The sequence below is a fragment of the Helicoverpa zea genome, chromosome 6, assembly GCF_022581195.2.
Source record: "Helicoverpa zea isolate HzStark_Cry1AcR chromosome 6, ilHelZeax1.1, whole genome shotgun sequence".
Lineage (NCBI taxonomy): Eukaryota > Metazoa > Arthropoda > Insecta > Lepidoptera > Noctuidae > Helicoverpa > Helicoverpa zea.
In genome coordinates, this window is record NC_061457.1 from 2415973 (window position 1) to 2436083 (window position 20111).

Here is a 20111-nt window from a genome sequence, read left to right on the forward strand (position 1 = left end):
CTACCTGCAAGTACTAACAACGTAGCAGTATCGAGCACTCAGTGCCGGGTTAAAATTAACACAATTTGTCATATCGCTAGTAAAATGCACACGAGTCTATTGGGTGCTACGATCAAATATTAATAAAAAAAAATAACATATAAAACCCATTCAAAGAGTTTCTATCAATGAAAAAAATATCATAGACCACAATTCCAATTTCAAAATTCATAAGCCGTATGAAAAGTGTGTAAAGTTTAGTTTGAAGCGTATCGTGCAACGGTGAGCAACGACGTTCTCCTTCGATGAGATAAATCCGCTTGTTTTCCTTATCAAGATTAATGTACCTACCTATAGTGATAAAAATATCTGTAGCCAGTTAAAACTACGACAGTGGAAGCTGTCACGCGAGCGTCCACGTATCAATTTGAATAAATTACAACAAAATGTGGTCCAAACTGTTTACTACCGTTAAATATATTTTAGTGACTGTCAACTTTTTGTTCTTGGTAAGTTGTGTTGTGTGTGTGTTATGTGCAATTTGTAGTACTACGATGGATGGTTGGAAGTTATTGGTGTCGCTTGTGATATTTGCAGATCACTGGCATTATTATTCTGTCGGTCGGCGGGTCGGTACAGTCGGCATACAATGGATACCATCCGTTCCTGTCCGATAGATTTTTCTCTCTGCCCGCGTTTTGCATCGCGACAGGAGTCATCATATTCCTGATATCGTTCTTCGGGTTCTATGGAGCCTTCATGGAGAATTACATTATGAACATGACGGTAAGTGGAACGTTTGTTATGTAAACGTCATTATATGACCATGAATGCCTGTTATCTCGGCTGTATTCTGATTTGTGCAAACTGAATTGAAGTCGTGATTCATTCTTGTTAATTGACGCCAGTAATTGTTGGTTCATGCGAATAGAGCTGTGATTTTCATGAACCTATAAGAATGGGAACCCGGTAGGAAGTTTTATCTAAAAGAAAGAAAATTAATATCTTCTATTTACACCGTGATTTAGTAGGTAATCAGGCCATAAATTTCGTCTTGATACCAATGTCAACAGCAACCTTTTGTTCTATTCCTGAAGTACATTATCACTGTAATGCTAATATTCAAAGCTGCGTCACTGGTTTAAAGTAAACACAATTATCGTGATTGCGACTACATTCATGGGGTAATTACATCATTATGCCGTAGAACATAATGTTTTTGACATAAAATGTCTGTTGTTGACGCCTGCCAGGCCTGGGATGTACGGAATTAGACCGTTTATACTTTTCGTTCGAAGTACCGGGCGCCTGCCCTACATACGAGCGAAGGAACGTCCGAAAGAAATGTCAACAGTAATCAATTGCAACGCACATGTTTAGAGATAGCTAGCTATAATAAAATAAACTTGATAGAGGAAACTGAGATATTTTTACACACTGTTTCTCCTCATAAGACTGGGCTCAAGCATTCCCATAAATGAGGAGTTACTTAGTTTTTTATGCTATCGAAATTGAAAATAGGGCCCAATTCTCCATGTCTCGGAAATTCAGTGAGAAGTGAAGCACAAGCATGTAATTGGTTCAGAGTACTTTATGAAGTTATTTAAACGGGGATTTAAAATAAAGACTTTACATGTTTCTATCGATTTTTTTACATTGTGAAATCCTATTTCATAAATGTTTCACAATTAATTACTTATCTATTCCAATCATTTCAAAGTTGATCGAGGAAGAGACTTAAGCACCTCTATAATACTACTACTGATAAGAATCGTGCAAGGCCTAGGTTGTATGTTTTGGCTCATAAACCTAAGTAAGAATGACATTCAAAAATAAATTCAACCAGTCACTTCTAGTCGACTTTAAAAAATGTAGCATCTTCGTATGTATTTTTGTCTACCTTTTCCGTGCTATCCTTTATCTGTATGCTGATAAGATACTACACTTACTACAAATGGGAATGGGTAACCCAATTTCCTTTTGCATGTTAGTAAATAAACCCAACTCTCACTGACAAAATTAAGGGTGTCAGGTAAGCAATAACTTCCAGGTCGTTAGATTTTTACATTTCACCACACTTTTTGGTTAGCTACCTACCTGAAAATTCGTAAGCTCCAACTGGTTGCCATGGCTACTGATTGTTTGAGCGGGAAACAAACCTTTTCCCGCGCTGTCAATCGGATATCGAGTGTAATTTTTCAAAAGAGTTCGAGATAAAAGGAGGTTTTTCTTTGGGATGTGGCCATTATTTAATTGCATAGGTAAATGATCATGATTCGTAAGGAGTAATTTAGTAAATGGTATAAGTTGATGATTTGTTCAGTGAATATATTCATTTTCCTCAAATTGCTCTTGATGTTCGTAATTAGATCCAGAGCTTCTATCTTTTATAATTATCTAGTAATTATAATAAACATGATAGAGCATGAATTGCGATGTTTTACGTCCACTTCAGGATCACAAAGAAAATGTATAATTAATGTTATCAAGGAAATTGGCACTTGAAGATATTAAACATCAGATATTGTCTGCAGTCTTGTAATGCTCGTTGTACACCATGTCATAGGCGATTTTCTTAGCTTGTTATACCAAAGGTACCTATGCAAAATAAGGCTGGCCATTTGTAAATCTTTCGTAGCTAAGCACCATCCAAGAGAAGTAACCGTTTTGAGGAGTTAGAAAGGCAGATGCTCTATGTAAAACACTGACCACACACAAATAACTGGTAAAACTGGAAGCCAACCCCAACATAGTTGGGAAAAGGCTGGACAGATGATTGCATAAGTAGTTATTTAATGGTGACTTGCCGAATAAGGTTGTATTAAAGGAAGTCGTCATGACTCAACCACACGCATAATAAACTTGCGTTTGACTGTTTTTTATCTTCATGCGTGACTGGGTTTTAAGTTATTTATTAGCTAAGTACTCGGTGCTGCCTTTCAGCAAATTAATGTCAAGCTATATACCTTGGAATAATCCAACCAATCTTATAAAGGGTGTCCAAGTTGCCCCACTATCGCTTTCGGTGCGCATCCCATTTACGCTGTCCGTCTTGGGCTATTTACCTACTGACCTACTTTTAACTCATACTATTGCTTTTTACAATAAAATTTTTAACTCTAGTTAATTTTGCACCGATATCTACACTCAAAATTGTAATCATCTCTGATTGTTATCAATAATAGGCTTTTAAACAGAGTGTATTTTTATCAGTCAATTAAATAAACATTAATTACGCGTGAAACTAGCATTAATTGTATTGATATAACGAATGATTTATATTTCTCCCGTCTGTACCAAAATTGAAACTACCTTTATTTTGTCCGAATTCATGCAGCTAAAATACGTTTCCTAAAATACACACAATGTTCTTTTTTGGCCTTTTGTTATTCGATATCTATTGTGTACTTTATCAAACAAAGTTATCGATTTCCATTTAATGACTCACTTAGATAAGACCATCTGCCGGGTGCGACAGAATGGGAAATTGGTAACGATGAGTAGTCAGGATGGGTGTAGAAAAATGCAGGCATAGGTACCTACAACAAACGTTTCTTTAGTCGTTGGGTACCCTACTCACCAGAAAAACGATGGGATATTTCAGAAAGAAAAAGACAAATATACCATCTTTGGCGTAGCGTGGTAGAAACCGCGGTTCCACTCGCCTCGCATTTCGGGGCCTGTTCTACTCTATGCAGGCAACAAACAGTCTTTCCGCTTAATAATTTTTTCATATTAGTACAGATGATTAAATGATTGCCACAGAAAATAAGATATCTAAATTAACCTTTCCTTATCACATTTCCAGTTCGCGGGTGCCATGATTCTGATGTTCATTTTCCAACTGTCAGCTTGCATCGCTGGGTATGCGCTGAAGGGTAACACCGTGGCGTTGGTACACCAACAGCTGACACTGACCATGGATCTATATGGACCTAACAAGAGCATTGAGGTCACCAAGTTATGGGACCAGGTGCAGGAAGATGTGAGTATCTAAGCTTCGTCTTATTTGAGTTACAGTTACCGGCGCGGATATTGAGCTCTCGGCGGAAGAGTGGGGATCGCTTTGCGCACTGTACACATAAGTCAATTAAACCAATAAATCGCTTCTGCGCAGGTGAAGGTCAGGGCTCAATATCCGTGCCGATAACTATACCGTCGTAATATTTCTGTCTACCTTATGTCTACGAAAAGCATGCACTACATTGTTGAAAGCAGAGAACAATATAGGGCCTTAGATTCGAAAAGTTCAATAGCTGAGTTAATAGACGATGTTTACCAAGAAATTTTCGAGCTATTGAATTTTAAAATCCAAACTTCAATCATTGTCAAGACATTGGAATATTTGCAAAGAACTCGTCTGGTTAAAAAGCATAACAAAACGGTTTTGTTGTTCTGAAACTCATTTTCAAGTTTGCGTAGTGTTCTAAAAATATTTAACCTTTCTGATGATAAATGAAGGTCGTTGGAGTGAGGCAAGCCTTTTAAAATGAAACATTTTCTACTTAAGTGAGCCTCAATTTGCGATGTCCAGAGCACGCAACACATGATATGGCTTTTGATGTACACGCGAACTCTTTTGGTGGCCATCATTTTATATTACTTACTTTTACTTTTTTACCGTGTTACTTTTAGGAAATATCGTATGAGCCTACATGAAGCTCTCACTAGGTACGAACCAAAAATTTAATTGTCTGTCCAAAAATGTTTTTTTCTAGAAAAGTTCAAAACTCTAATTTAAAACGCACTTTTACTTATTCCTGTCTATCTTTAAATGCTAGAGACATTGATTGAGATTTATATACTTTTTTAAATCGTGATTACCGTTGGTGCTACCTTTTTTGCAATTATATAACAGTTTTAGGAAGATATGACATTAGTTCCCTTTCCACTAAACCTCTTACAGAGACAATCACTATACTTAAGTCTAACAAAATAAATTATTAAATTCCAGTTCGAATGCTGTGGCGTAGTGAACGCCAGCAACTGGCTGATCCCGCTAAACACTCAAGAGTCGAAGGGCCTACCAGTCAGCTGCTGCAGTCACGTGTATGGCACAGTCGCCACGTTTAATTGCACCATAGACAAGGCCTATACTGTTGGATGCGCGGAGTCGTTCGGAAACTGGGTGCAAAGTCATGCTGCGGGGATCGGAGTGGCTGGGATCTTTTTAGTTTTAATGCAGGTTAGTAGGTCCGGCAGACCGCACATCAGTTTTAACTGTCATGCACCTTAACTCAATAGTAATAAGTACGATTTTCCTATAAAACTGTTAACTGACCTGAAATTGACTGTATCAATGAATTTAGTAATACATGGGTGAGAAACTGCTTATAAAAATGTGCTACTGGAGTCCGCAAAAGGGGCTACGAAGGAATATGATGGATTTTAGTCAGTAGGTAAGAGTCCGACACTCCCTCACGCTCCTTACCCACAGCGGGTGGATCATTTGATGATTGCCTATCAAAAAAGAGTCTGCAAAAGGCGTTTAGTAAATTATGATTGGGTTCTCAAAATAGGTATTTGAACAACGCGGTCACTACAGAGATTAATTTAATAACTGCTTTGCGTTTAAACATTAAGAGTTCAGTACATACGTCACTCCTAAAATATTATAATAAACTCATTAATCTAATTAGCTGATTGGTTTATTAATCGGGGATACAATTAGAATTAAGTAAGTGTACGGTCTACATGACTAATTTGAAATGCTTTGCCATAAAGGTATAGAATTTAAAGTAAAACGCATTCCAATAGAGATTTGTAAGACTTACGTATACAGGCTGTGTCGTTCACAATCACATTAAATCCTATCGCATATACTTTATGATATTCTATGGCGAATTGTAAAAAAAAATAACCTAATCCATTCAGTGGTTTAACCACAGGAGTCATTTTTCGTTTTTATAATTTTCAACATCATGTATAAAACAGAGATAAAGTTAGGAGTATCGAATGTTTTGATCAGTTGACAGCTGTCAGTTTTCAAGGGAGAATTTCAGTTGTTTGTGATGACTGACTTTTATATGGTGTTCTAATTTTCACACATTTTTATTCTATTTACTTTGTTTGAAAAATTATTTTTTTTTTATTTTTACGTATTTTCCTTTTTTGTTTGTGTTAATGGACATATATTAACCAGTATATTAACGCATTTTATTTAATGTGATTGTGAACGACACACCCGATATGACATATGTATGTTACATTGTTCTTCAGGATTCTTTCTGTAAACCATTGGGTTGTTTGTGTTACAGTTCTTTTTCTTTGTAACAGCGTGAAGTCACTAATACATGTTAATTCGTAGCGGAAAATTATTTGCCGAACAGTGCTTAGATTTTAACATTATTTACAGTTCGCGTCAATATTTTGTTTTTAACTTCTGGGAAGTACTTACTTTACTTAGGTACTAGTCAACTTTTCGACAATATTATTAAAAAGAAATATTTAATGAGTAAAATAGTTTTACCTATATGATTTTTCTCCTGATTTCAGGGCCTGGCAGTGGCCGGAGCATTATGGATGGCGAAAATATCCAGAGAAGAGCGCGGTGCCTACCCTTAATACTTTTAATTCCTATTAAAACTTCTATCTAAGTCACCAGTATCATCAGTACATTATGTGTTGTTAACAAAAAAGTTTTTATTCAGTTACATGTAGAACAAATTATGATATTACTCATACATCAAACTTGGTCCATGTTTCTTTTTTTTAAGTTTCAGAAGTGATTTGTATGTCATTAATATCCGATTAAATCCCGATAGGTATTTCCAGAGTAATTTCCATTGTACCAAAATCAATATACCTGTATGATAAGTATGGAACCACTTAAGGATATTTTAACTACGTACGCATTTTGAACTATGAAGCATAAATTTGTAAAAAGACCAGTTTAGTCATGTATTTATTAAATAAGCAGTTGTTTCAATAATTTATTAAAAGCAAAATGTTATTAATTCATTATATACACAATTCAGAGTGTCAATTTAAATAGCAGTAAAATTTTATAACAATTGAGTTATCATAACTATCAATGACAACTCTTCAATCTATGTAAAAAATAGAAATAAGTGCATTTCACGAACTATAAGTACATAGCAGATTTAAGCGGATACAATAATTTTAATAAAACATACATGCTTAACTGTACAATATTCAGCATTTCTTGGCCGAGCGACGAAAAAAATATTTTTGATTATTTTCACTTTGATTGATTTAATAATCACTCAAAAATACATACCTATTGGATATACATCAAACGCCTTTAGAAAAAATGGATATGTATTAAATAGTTTTCCGTAAACAATGTTTAAGTACCATAAATTGACCATCTTTGTACTCAGCTACATCCGGTTAGACTGGAAGCCGATCCCAATATAGTTGGAAAAAAGGCTCGGAGAATAATATGAAATTGACCATCTTTGACAAAGCATTTTTTTGTGCCAACTAGAAAATAACTATCCATTTCCTTAGAAAATTATTAAATGTTGTTTATTTATTTGTTATGCGTGTTTTTAATTTAATTGATTATACATAATATATCAGCCAGTGGAATTGTTGTAAGAAAATAAAAAGTTATATAATATTGAGCGGTTTTATTTTGTGTACAATTTCCCTTAATAAATTGATTTCGGAATTTCCTTTAGAAGTTAATTTTGGATAATCACTCAGCAAAACTAGGTAGCTAGGATAAAGTCCCAAGCTAATAATTTGAGGATCGAAAGGAAAATTATCACGTCAAATCATTTTCAACATACATTCTGAATTTGAATTTTTCTGAACAGTGAGCCCGCATTAGTTCAAAAAGAGAACCTACACGGCTAACCTAAAGGCTAGTATCGCGGTTAGAAATAATTATAATTAAATAATGAAATATACGAACATACCTACTCTAATTAACGCCACTGAAATCATAGAAAATAACAACACCTATACATATACATTAGATAGTTATTTATTTAGATTTAATTTGAATTATCCTGTAGTTATCGCACTTAAAACCACAACGAAACCACTGACCCGTATAATTTTCCCCATTCCTATTTCAAATCAATAACAATTCAAACTTCGAACAAACCCACGTAATATTTAGAGCCATCGCTCGCATGACGTGTATTTGCTATAACTTTAGCGCAGTTTTAAAGCGAGCTAATTGGCTAAAAGAAAAACGCCGTGTTTTCCGTGACTCCTAAATGCTGGCGCGAATCAGTCGCGAACGAACTTACCGCGCGCGCGTTCGCTTATCAAACTGATAAGAGTTAGTGAAAAATTTCAGTTCGAACTCGATAACCGAGGTGGAAACATTGTAAGGAGGTTTTGTGTCCAAAATGACGACGAACAGTTCAGAAGTCGGAATGAAGTGCATAAAATATATGCTGTTGTGCATAACAGCTATATTTGTGGTGAGTTTTCCAACTATGGTGTTTTGTTATAGAGTTCTATGTACGTAATTGCGCCATATTATTTGCGCAATTCTTATCTATGAATCAACGTTGGTGGATAAAATGAAATGCCTTTGTTGCTATATCTACATACAGTTTTATCGTTTAGTGTATAAACTAATATGTACATAGGTATATGACAGATTGTATGTAAATATGAAAAGCGATTATGATATGCGTTTTTTTGTATTTAAATATGCTATTGAATAACGTAGCTACAAGGTTAAATATTGACCATAAAGGATAAACTCAATAACGGTCAATTATTACTGATCTATGCTGACACTTTAATTTAAAGTCTAAAATTAAATTACAGACTCAAACAACAATGTCTAAATTACTAATAAACTTTTCTATTTACCAATATCTACCTACTATAAAAGGAAACCAAAAGGCTATTGCTCAGACACTGTATGATAACGTTTCAAAGTGCCATAATTAACGGCAAATGATAAGCCTGAAGGCTAATTAACATTGATGCTCACCTTTTTAGACATGGCGGCGATAAAATGAGTATGTACTACAAAGTATTGCCAGCGATACATGTAAAGCGGCTGTAAGCGGCTTATTACCAAGGCTGGCAACATTTTTAAGGCATCAGTTTTGAATTTCGAATATCGATCGCTGTTCGTGTTGGCGTTCGTATGACCCTCGTTGACCATTCTTCGTTCATAATTGATTATAATGACTCTATGACGTAGTCGCCTTGAAACTGCTCTTTTATGTGAAAAGAGTTGCGTTCAATGAGTAAATTAAATGTTAGAACAACTATATTTCAGTAGTAGGAAAAATTGTGGACATGTGTACTTTACAAAACTGGCCATAGTTTGCTCATTGGTAATCCTTATTAAATGTTATAAATGCAAAAGGGACTCTGTCTGTCGCGCTTCACGCTACAACCGATTGAAATGTTTGGCGCAAAAATAATCTAGCTAGAGCTTGAAAAAGGTCCCAGGTAGTCCCTTAAATTCGCAGGCGAAGAAATATTTAGTGTTAGTGACGATAGAGTAGACTTGCGAGGTGCACTTCATTCTTCTAGGAAAAGCTGAAAGAGTATATAGTCATAGAATCTTCAGGAAACTTTTATCGTTATCAGTAGATATAAAACATACATTGATTTCGTCCCTAACGTCACAAATTAAGTAAATACTTAAGACTTGCTAAGGACGTAAGGTTCTATGCATGTAAGTAGGTAGGGTACCTAAGTGTGTTACGCTTTTGTGCATAAACTACTGGATGGATATTCATGCAACTTGGTAGTTACCAGACTAATGTATCAGAAGAAAATAACCTAAATATCTCCTCGGGAGATGGATGAAACCACGGGTACAAGCTATACAACTGCCAATTTTAATGCAAAACTAAAAACTGAATTTTTTGCATTAAATATTAATAAACATAAATTCTTACAAATGAAAAAGTAAAGGAAAGAAGAATAGTAGGAAAAGGAACGCATATATTGGTAGGATATATAGTATTTACTTGTAAGGTAAACCTTAAAAAAATAATTGCACCTACTTATAAGGTAAACCTTGGTAATTTGTTTATTGTCCAATACCCCCGAATGCCAATTCATGTGATTGTGAACAATAAAAACTATTGTAGAGTGTACAAAACAATCATTATATTACATCACAAGTATTCGTGGATCGCCATGTAAAGTCTATTACGTCGAATTTGAACAGACCAACTCTGAACTCGGTTATAATTTTGATTGTTGCTATAGTTTAGTAGGTGTTGCCATGGTGTTGTAAGTATATTGGTACCTATTTCGTAAACACTAGCCACGTCAGCATCACTTCGATATTAAACGTAAAAATTACTATAATAGAAATTGTTGTTTTTTTTGGCACATAAGTTTCGACAGCGTTTTATAAAATTTTAATAAAGGTGCAAAAAATCTATACAAAATACAAATAATATAGCCAAAGAGTTAGTTGGCTTGCTGAAAAGCGCTCATTTCAGAAACCTCGATTAACTGGACTATCTAAAACTGTAAGAATTTTTAAAAATGTTCTAGTAGTTTCCTGTAGATTCAAGCAACCAATCAAACATTAATTGCTTTTTTAACATAAGTTTTAGTATAGATTTATCCTTATAATATTAATCACCTCATCCTAGCTGTTTAATAAAAGTGACCTTTTTTGATTAAATCAACCTTTCCTATAAAATATTTTGGTTTTTAAACTCAGATCATCATAACTCCATAACGAGATAAGCGTGTCATGACGTCAATATAGTAAGTACCTATCTATCTGCATACAGGAACTTTGTATATGTTTACCGGTACATTAAGCGGATTAAGTTAATCCCGTATATCTGTTGTATGACTGCAGCGTTCGAACTACAGGTTACCTACTTAACATATAATTAGCTTTAGGAACTGTTTATAGTTATTCGCCAATTTGTAACAGAGGAAATACGATGTTCTGACGATAAACAAAATAACAAAACATATCATTGTAACTTTGTAACATACATTACAGAAAATCGTAAATGGTCTATAGTCAAAATTGCTAAGGGACAGATAAATAAATGTAGAACTGATTAGCAATGGATATTTTTCCAGTAATAAGTTAATGAGATTTTTTTTAGTTAAAGTTAAGTTTGTTGGAGTTATCAGTAGGTCGTTGTGGCCGAAATGGTGACCGTAGTTAATAATGATGATGATGATATCTTAATTCAAAGCAAAAAAGTAATTGACGAGTTTTTCTTGTCTTTAAATTACATCGCAATTTACGTAATATCCATCCAGGTCTTAAAATCCACTGCTGAACTTTATTTGTTAAGATTTCATAGTCACTGTTTACAAACAAGTAAAACGAAAATAAACATATGTACTGACGTAGTATTAAATAGTATTAAGAGAGTCTTGTGAGATATCATCATATGACCCCTCCCGCTGGGTTTGTTCCCACTAGTTCTACTGCTTAGTTCTACCGTAGAACTAATGGGAACTTTTTTTCCCACCAGTTCTACTATTTGAGGTGTAACAAAATAGAAGGAATTATGGTTTTTATTGGTATTCCCACTAGTTCCACTGAACATTGGCAGTAGAACTAATGGGACATAATTTTGTTCTACTAGACAGAAGAAATACAGTCGACGGCCGATAGTTGTGATTTTTTTTGGAGTTCAAAATCGATAGCAGGCAGAATAACTTAGATTTTTTTCATTACTTTCAACAAAAATCTAATGCTTTTCTTTATAAAAGTACTAGGATAGCAGAAATGAAGAGGAGCTAGTTAATCTTTTTGTTCTTCTGATTTTTAAACAGGTGGAGGTGTTATAAAATTTTATAACACCTCTATGGTGGTATTTGACACATTGATTAAAAAAAACACACTAAAGTCAGTTTAGTTAAAAGGTTCTTCTAACCTACAGACAGACATGTGTTGCTGGGGAGTTTGTAGCGCCACTTCTTCTTCCCAGCAAAAACACATAGGAAGTGGTGAAGGGCGGGCGTTTTGGGGGCTGTCTATTGTAAATTCCTAGCGTTCAAAAAGTGCTGTCTTGCAGCCAAGTTTGAATAAATGATTTTAGATTTTTTGATTTTGATTTTGTTAGTTTGATGTGAGTGTTGTGTTTGAAACTAACAGTATTAATACAAAAAGTTAAACATCTGTTGAACACTTGTCTAAAAAAGTGTGGCTACAAAAGGGACCTTATTTCAACGTCGTTTGTCATTTATACAAGTGTTCAACAGACGTTTAAATTTTTTTGTGGTACGACGGTAAATGTCCGAATTATTGTGTTTTTTTTAAAGATTATTTTTATTTATTTGTTATTTTTTTGCCTAAATCATAGGGCTGCAGTTCAAATAGTCAGTCTCTTCAAAGTAATTTTTGCGTTATTGTTTACTTACATTGCTATTCAATGTGTATTATTATAAACAATGTCTTTTAATTAGTAGTGTTGTAGATGAATATCAATGTCTGATTTCAAACACCACCTAGCTCCTCTTCATGTCTGCTGTCCAAGTACTTTTATAATGAAAAACATTTAATTTTTGTTGTAATTCATGAAAAAAATCTAAGTTATTCTGATTGTTATCGATTTTGAGCTCTGAAAAAAATCACAACTACAGATAACCACCCAGGCCGTCGACTGTACTTCTTCTGTCTAGTAGAACAAAATGTCCCATTAGTTCTACTGCAAATGTTCAGTGGAACTAGTGGGAATACCAATAAAAACCATAATTCCCACTAGTTCTACTATTTTGTTACACCTCAAATAGTAGAACTAGTGGGAAAAAAAGTTCCCATTAGTTCTACGGTAGAACTAAGCAGTAGAACTAGTGGGAACAAACCTCCCGCTGTGGGTGCAGTGTCATACTCTTGCTGACTGACTAAAACCCACCATGTTCCTGGAACCCTACAAATGTCATGGTCACGGTAACTCTTTCGAAAAAACCCGCAACCGCAGCACGCAGCAGGCAGCAGGGACCTGTCAATTAAGCTTTAGAATGTAGTAACTTGGTAGCAATAAAGAGTAAAATACAGTTGTAGAAACGTCACTAGCCTACACCTGTATTGTGCTGGAAAATGCTACGTGTATGTTTACTTAGATTTCAATGGCCGTGCGATAGAAACAAAGAGCTATATTTATATTGTTCTTGATTTCACGTGACTAGATTTTAGTCACACTTTGTATTGTGACATTTTTTTGTACATTCTAGAATCTAGATCATTATATGGTAGGCATTCTTGTCGATTTGTCTTGTTGGGCTTGTAATAAAAAGAATTGACATGCTTGGGGTCAAGTTACTGATGAATTTTAGCCACTTAAAATGTTAATACAAAAAAAACTGTTATTGTAGAATGTAGACTGAGAATGAATAATGTCATGAAATTAAAGATGCTGAATGATAGAATTGGTTTTATAGTATTTTCATTAAAGCGTAAGTTGCTGAATAACGTTCATTAGTGTAAGTAAATCAGCTGATAGTTTTCATAAATTTTTCCTCGAAGAAAATAGGCGGTTTATCGAACCTTTATGGCTTGTTGAAGGTGTAGGAAAACCTTCATAACCCATTGATCTTTATAGTTCTAAAAATAAAGTCGATTATTGCAAAGCTATGTTAACGATAAACTTGCCATCTTTTCAATGGTTGAGTATATTAGCGTGTCTTTGAAAGAAAAGGCAAAAACATGTGACATATTAACTGTTGTTAGTACATAGTCACATGTTAAGGTATCATCTCCGACTAAACTTGGGCTATCTTTTATGTGAGAAAATATTTCCGTAGTGTTAAAAACTTTTGTGTAGGTATTCATCGGCTCAGTAAATTATGTAATTTTTTGGGAATTAATTCTTTACATATCATATCCATCCCTAAGAGTGATGGTAAGAACATTCGGATGGAGGTCTTCCTTTTGGAAATACTGTCAAAATAATGTCTGTATTTGTATCAAGCCAACTCATTTGTCATTCTTTGTTTTCATTTATAAAACTTATCAATCGGTATCAAATATTAGTCCTGATTAATATGAGTTGTTATCTGTATGTTCGACAATTTGGTTTATCAACTCACGGAAATTACTAATTAACAAACAAAGGACAATGCTTGCACAAAAATATTATGCTGCAATTTTTATTTGCTTAGTTTTTAGCTTTTTTTGCCATTGTTACATCTTTAGGAAAACGTATAAAGGTACCTAGATTAGAGTAGTAAAGTTAATACTTTTTTCATAATTTGTATAAACGTTTATTATAAGTAAAGTATATTTATATGACCTTTACATAAACCCTGGTCACAAGGTGTATCGATTTTCAGCGTCCACTCAAAAGTCAAGGTCACTCTTAGCCAGCATTATGACACAATCAATATTATGGAGTTTCATATGCAGACACACGAAGGGTTACTTTGTCTTTTTAACATGTTTGAGCATTACTTTGTTTGAGAAAACATACATGTAAGTAGTTGATATAGGTGTTGGTGTCGATACTCAAATGACGCCGTGAGTCAGTTTCAATGTTTCTAGAGTCTTATTAAGAATCTAGAAACATTGACACTTACCAAATCTCTAAAACTCCAAAGAGCAGCAAAATGACTAGGAAGGTAATCAGAAAGCATATCAGGCGTAGCTTAGGGTGCGTCCACATCTGGCGAATGTGCCGCGAATGTGCAGCTCGCGAGCCGTTTGCGACCTGCCCGCGAGCTGCGCGCGTGCATTTTTGTTCGTGCGCCGCTTCTGCGCCGCCCGCGCGCAGTTCGCGCGCGACCTAAGCGCCGTACGCGATCAGCGCGCAGGCGGCGCGCGACGTCTGACATCTTCGATAGTACTGAGCCAGTATACGGAACTGTAAGGGCGAAAACTGAGTGCGCGCAGATCGCGCGCCGCTCGCGCGCTCTATACGAGCCTTGCATGAGTTGCGCTAAAGAGGCACACCAAACTATCGCAGTGACTGCACGCGATCGGCTCGCGTGCTGCGCATTCGCGGCACATTCGCCAGATGTGGACGCACCCTTATAGATTCAAAAAGGTTGTGTACACCAACTATTCTTTCATTACAAAATAAGCTACCCTATGTCACAAAAATAGCTTACTTCAATTAAGGAGTGACGACTTAGGCTGCAGACAAAAAGCTAAAAACATATTTATCTAGTTGTGGACTTAAGTAAACAGGCAGATGACGCTATGAACAATTCAAAATTAAGCATTGTTGGGTCATTTATTTATATTTCAAACTATATCGTTCTCGTTCCAGCTAACTTCAGCACTAATAATCTCGGTGGGCACCACAATCTACGCGATCTACCATGACGTGTCATTCTTCCTGGACGACAAGTTCTTCTCCCCGGCGACGTTCGTCATCGCGATTGGAGTCATCATGCTGTTTGTATCTCTCTTCGGCTGCATCGGAGCCCTGAAAGAGAGCACCTGCCTTGTCAATATTGTAAGTATTCTTTTTTTTTCCCAAACAATATTGAACCTTATACTTGAGGGATAAAATTGAAAATCGCTTGAAGTTTGTCAGTTTGTAGTAGTTTGACTTGCTAGCGTCTGTTGCTATGAAAGATACAATATAGATTTAAGCTTATTTAAATTTTTGGCTCGTCGTTTAGTACTGGGAACCGTGTTCCTACCAAGCCATTATATAATCCAAGATAATCAATTGATAATGTCGTTAGATATAGTCATTCATATTTTTCTAAGGTCCTAATGGATTATGTTGACTATACTGTAAATCGACACGTGCCTCTATCCATTCTATTCTAAGAGAAAATATTAACTTCCATGTTTACTAATGTAAAGATCACCAATACATGTTTTCGCATAAAATATTTTTCCAATCTTACTAATACTGACTGACAGTAATTCTTTCTTAACTTGGACTTCCCAACGCAAATATATTCTTTTAACAATTCTTCTAGCAACACCAATACCTAAACCATTTACCTTCTCCCAGTTCGCAGTCATCCTCAGTCTGGTGTTTGTCCTGGAGATCGCAGCCGCTATCGCAGCGTACAGCCTCCGCTCCCAGCTAGCCAGCATCCTGGACGAGAAGCTGAGGGTCACACTGCCTTACTACTACGAGAACGATGAGGTCCACGGCGCCTTCGACTTCATTCAGAGCAGGGTAAATATTGTTATTCAGTTTATAAGTGAAAGAAATTGACAGTCATGAACTTATGGGAACGAACTCGTAAAAAGCTGGGATGAGCCCAATATGCAACCTTGATGTATACCTAATTCAGTGTTCAAGTAGCATGTATTGATTAAATTTATAATTTTTAGGGGCGATATCATTTTCAGATATGATACAAAGTGTCAGTCTTTTCCTTAATTTTTATCAAAACGCACTGTTGATTCGTGCATTATTAACATATACATAGAAGTCAAATGCTTCAGACAGTCCACATTCTACAAGTGCGTTGTTGTCAGTAGAGAAATGGACGAAACATAGCACGATCCTATGCGATTGCGTGCTCACTGGGCTTTTATCCTGATCAGTGAATTTGCGTGGGGTGCCTCACCTCCATAACTTATTTTGTAAAGTCTACACATGCTTATATGAAAATAATGAAACTAAAATAATCCCTGGCTAAGATACCAATGAGATTTTCTGGAATTATTGTAAAGTTAGTGTTTATTACGTACGATTTATACAAACCTAAATAAGATTAATTCAGTAAATACAGATCAATTCGGTTTATGTGTGTTGCTTATGTTTTTTTAGTGCATTGAGGAAAAGTTGGAAAATTAATATGGAATAAGGAAAACCGACTATATTTTCATGATAATAACATAAGGACATTGTCACAGCGGTCGCAGCTGTTGTTTTATATATGTATTTATACCTATGTAGGTATATATAGAATTAAAATGTTTATAGATAAGCAGGTGTCTCGGCGTAACTATAATTACCTACTAGGTATAAGAGTAATCTGTGGTCTCGGAAGTATCGCTTATTATTTGAATGCGTTTCCACAGTACAAAGGTTTGCTTTCATTAGATACCTGCACATATTTTCATATTAAGATATAGTCTACAGATTTTTGTTATTACATCTCATTTAAAATGTTATTGTCTTAAATCATGACGCGGAAGTATGTAAATTACTCGGTTTTTCCAACAATAACATTTTACTGAGGCCGTCTCTCAACTCTCAAATCATAGGTAAACAAAATTATAATTTACGTACCTACGTACTGAATTTTCACCAGGTTCATATAATAAATAAATAGGTATTTGAATTAAACATAATTTTAATTAATTCACGAGTTATGACCTGAAAACCAACTGTAAGACTTCAGACTACATTATCATAAACCATGGATATTTAAATTAAATACCTACACATCAACCAATTTCTTTTATGAAAATGATTTGATGACACACAAAACTCTTTTACAAAACTCGTTTCTTACTCTGACTCCTCTCTTCCTCCTCAGCTGAACTGCTGCGGCGTGGACAGCTACATGGACTGGGCCGTGGTACCCCCACCAGCCGGAGTCCAAGGCATCACCGTCAGCAACGTCACGGTCCCCAACTCCTGCTGCGCCGAGTCTAAATACGAAGTCATCGGGGACGTGGAGATCGATGAGTGCACTAAGATGTACGCCAATGGGTGTCTGCCCAGAGTCTTCTATTTGGTCTACCAGAGCGCTGGTCTTCTTGGCGCAGGAGCTATGACCATTGCTTTCATTCAGGTTGGTGTATTTTTTTTTGTTATGGATGACCTCAAAAAAAATGCTGGATCGATTTTCAACCCATACTTATTATTTTTAAAGTCTCTAATTTTCGGATTAGATAGAATGACAGAATAAACACATAGTAAACAAACTATATTACGTTGTTATCAAAGTTTATGTTTGTTCAATTTGTAGTTTGTAGTATGTACTCATGTATTAAAATTAAACGTTTCTTGGTGTACATACAAAATGGTTTATTAAGTAGGTACGTGTGAACTCCACGATGATGTCACACCATGATGTCCTTCACACAAAGTCATAGTTAAATTAGCTACAATATGGCGGTTTTTGTCTCATTATCGTTTTGAATTCGTATGTAATAATTTTTCTATAGAACTATAGGAAAACATAATTACAATGTTGTATCATACATTCAAAGAAACTTATCACAGGATTTTATTATCGTCAAATGTAATCTTTTATCTTATCGCATTCCAGATTATCGGCATCGTGTTCTCATTCTCGCTGGCCAGCTCTATCCGCAAAGCCAAGTCCGAGCGAGAACGCAGACGTTGGGAGATCCAAGAACGCGTGATCAATGCTTACACCTCCTTGAACCCTAACGATGAAAAGAAAGCACCAGTTGTCTATGTCCCCTTCCATGGACAAACTACCGCCTAAGAGGCTGAATGAACGCGATGCCTTGATCCTAGTACTACAAATATAAAAAGGTTTATGGAACCAATTAAATGTGATAGCACTGCTAATTAATTAAATAAACTACGCTAAGTCAATTGTAGAGTGTAACTATAATATTTGTAGAACCAGGATCCTAGTTTTTAATTTTAAGGTCAAAAATATTTTCCAAACACGAAAAAATCGTGCTTTAATTTGGCGCGAACCACATCATTGGATTGTGAATAGGTATAGATACTTAATTCTTAGTACAGATAATAAACTAAGTATTTTTTATAGTATGTCTGTGAAATATATTTTTTAAGTGCAAAAACATTCCGCTTTTACAAATCTTGTAATTCGTGAAATTTGCATTATTACTACTTTTCGATTGTTAACACTTTTATTTCGCTTTTAATAAATTATAACAGAGATAATATATTAAACGAACTTACTTATAATATGTGTTAAATTGTCACTATTTTTATAAAATACTGTAGTATTATAAAAGGTATTAAGATATATTTATATTTATACAATATTTAGCTTGTTTTATTCTCTTGGCAAAGTGCAGCCTGTGTAGCATCACTTCGCTTCATATAGGACTTAGGAGTCTGGAGAAACCCGTAAATGTAATTACAATTAGAATCTCCTGGCTGCATTTAGAATATTTTCCAGCTTTGTGGTTTGAGGGGCATTGAACTTATTATATAACGGATAGAATTTGACAATATGTAGGTACTTGTATGGGCCTAATGTCAAAATTATATCTCTAGTAAGAGTAGCAAAACAACACGGGCACGATTCTGCTAATTTTACTTGACATACGATTCACATCCGACTGAGATCCAATTACGAATGAAGCGTAAGTTAGCAGAATCGGGCCCCAAATCGATAGAATATTTGAAAAGGCCCCTAAAAGAACAAGAGTAACTTGATAGGGTAGTTTATTTAACCACTCTTCAGCCACTCACTTAAATAAGTTGCTGAAGTGCAGTGTCAGATAGCCAGGCTGCAGTTGGATCCCAGCCAATGGCGAAGTAAGTATGTCAAGTTTAAAAAGGACATTTTTGGCAAGCTCACGCCAATGTTGTGGTTTTTGTTAATACAAAAGATGCTGATTGATTAGAAAGTAAAGATGCCCCCTAAAAGTAAGTAGATATTTTAGAAAAAAATACATTTCAAGCGTAGGCGGAAAAGCTTAAAAATTACGAAAAATTTGTTTTGGCGACATCACCTTTGAACCAGACCTGAAGAACCTGAGAAGGTAAGTATGTGACATATTGCAAAATCAAATTAAGTATCAAAATCAGGTAGGTAAACAGGTAGAAGCCCCTGGAAAGGTACAGTTCTATAAGATGCAAAAAAAAACAGGGTTATTTATTCAAATAGTTTGTAATTTCGATTGCGTTTCTTTCCATGATTCACAACAGACTTCCTTGACAAAAGAACGTCCTTCACATAATTTTGATAAAAACTATAAAACGACGCAAAAATAAATACATACTTGTGTTTTTTTGTATAAGTACATGACTCGTTATTAATGTACCGAGATATCTTTGATAGGACCGATAACCGATAGGGCTTAATCGATACATCGATAAATATTCGCATGCCGTCATCGGCCTGAAAACATCCTTATAAATGTAGATAAGTATTTATATTTACATGGTACTTGTAGATAAGCATTCGACATGTAATATATAGCTTGATTCTATATAATTTCGCATTATTGATCTGATACAGTAAGTCTGACAACCAAACTTACCAAGGGGTATTGGGTTGCCCGGGTAACTGGGTTGAGGAGGTCAGATAGGCAGTCGCTCCGTGTGAAACACTGGTCCTCAACTGCATTCGGTTAGACTGGAAGCTGACCC

General features: G+C 35.3%; 2 protein-coding genes across 2 annotated transcripts; both read left to right on the forward strand.

Moving 5' to 3' along the window:
* Window positions 1-24: 24 nt before the first annotated feature.
* LOC124631271 (CD63 antigen-like) lies at window positions 25-7564 on the forward strand. The gene is made up of 5 exons (XM_047165577.1): window positions 25-488; window positions 577-765; window positions 3788-3964; window positions 4934-5164; window positions 6475-7564. Exons 1-5 carry the CDS (start codon window positions 426-428, stop codon window positions 6541-6543), a joined length of 729 nt encoding a protein of 242 aa, XP_047021533.1. The 5' UTR covers window positions 25-425; the 3' UTR covers window positions 6544-7564.
* A 611-nt stretch (window positions 7565-8175) lies between these two features.
* Window positions 8176-18775, forward strand: LOC124631541 (CD63 antigen-like). Its single transcript, XM_047165988.1, has 5 exons — window positions 8176-8381; window positions 15132-15320; window positions 15834-16004; window positions 17320-17577; window positions 18058-18775. The coding sequence occupies exons 1-5, from the start codon at window positions 8307-8309 to the stop codon at window positions 18238-18240; spliced, it is 876 nt and encodes a 291-aa protein (XP_047021944.1). The 5' UTR covers window positions 8176-8306; the 3' UTR covers window positions 18241-18775.
* Window positions 18776-20111: the final 1336 nt, after the last annotated feature.

Bases quoted from the DNA above. Each gene is read 5' to 3' on its own strand.
- LOC124631271 (XM_047165577.1), top strand. From the start codon at position 426: ATGTGGTCCAAACTGTTTACTACCGTTAAATATATTTTAGTGACTGTC. The intron at 766-3,787 runs GTAAGTGGAACG...TCACATTTCCAG, and splicing joins ATTACATTATGAACATGACG to TTCGCGGGTGCCATGATTCT. The intron at 5,165-6,474 runs GTTAGTAGGTCC...TCCTGATTTCAG, and splicing joins TCTTTTTAGTTTTAATGCAG to GGCCTGGCAGTGGCCGGAGC.
- LOC124631541 (XM_047165988.1), top strand. From the start codon at position 8,307: ATGACGACGAACAGTTCAGAAGTCGGAATGAAGTGCATAAAATATATG. The intron at 8,382-15,131 runs GTGAGTTTTCCA...TTCTCGTTCCAG, and splicing joins GCATAACAGCTATATTTGTG to CTAACTTCAGCACTAATAAT. The intron at 15,321-15,833 runs GTAAGTATTCTT...ACCTTCTCCCAG, and splicing joins GCACCTGCCTTGTCAATATT to TTCGCAGTCATCCTCAGTCT.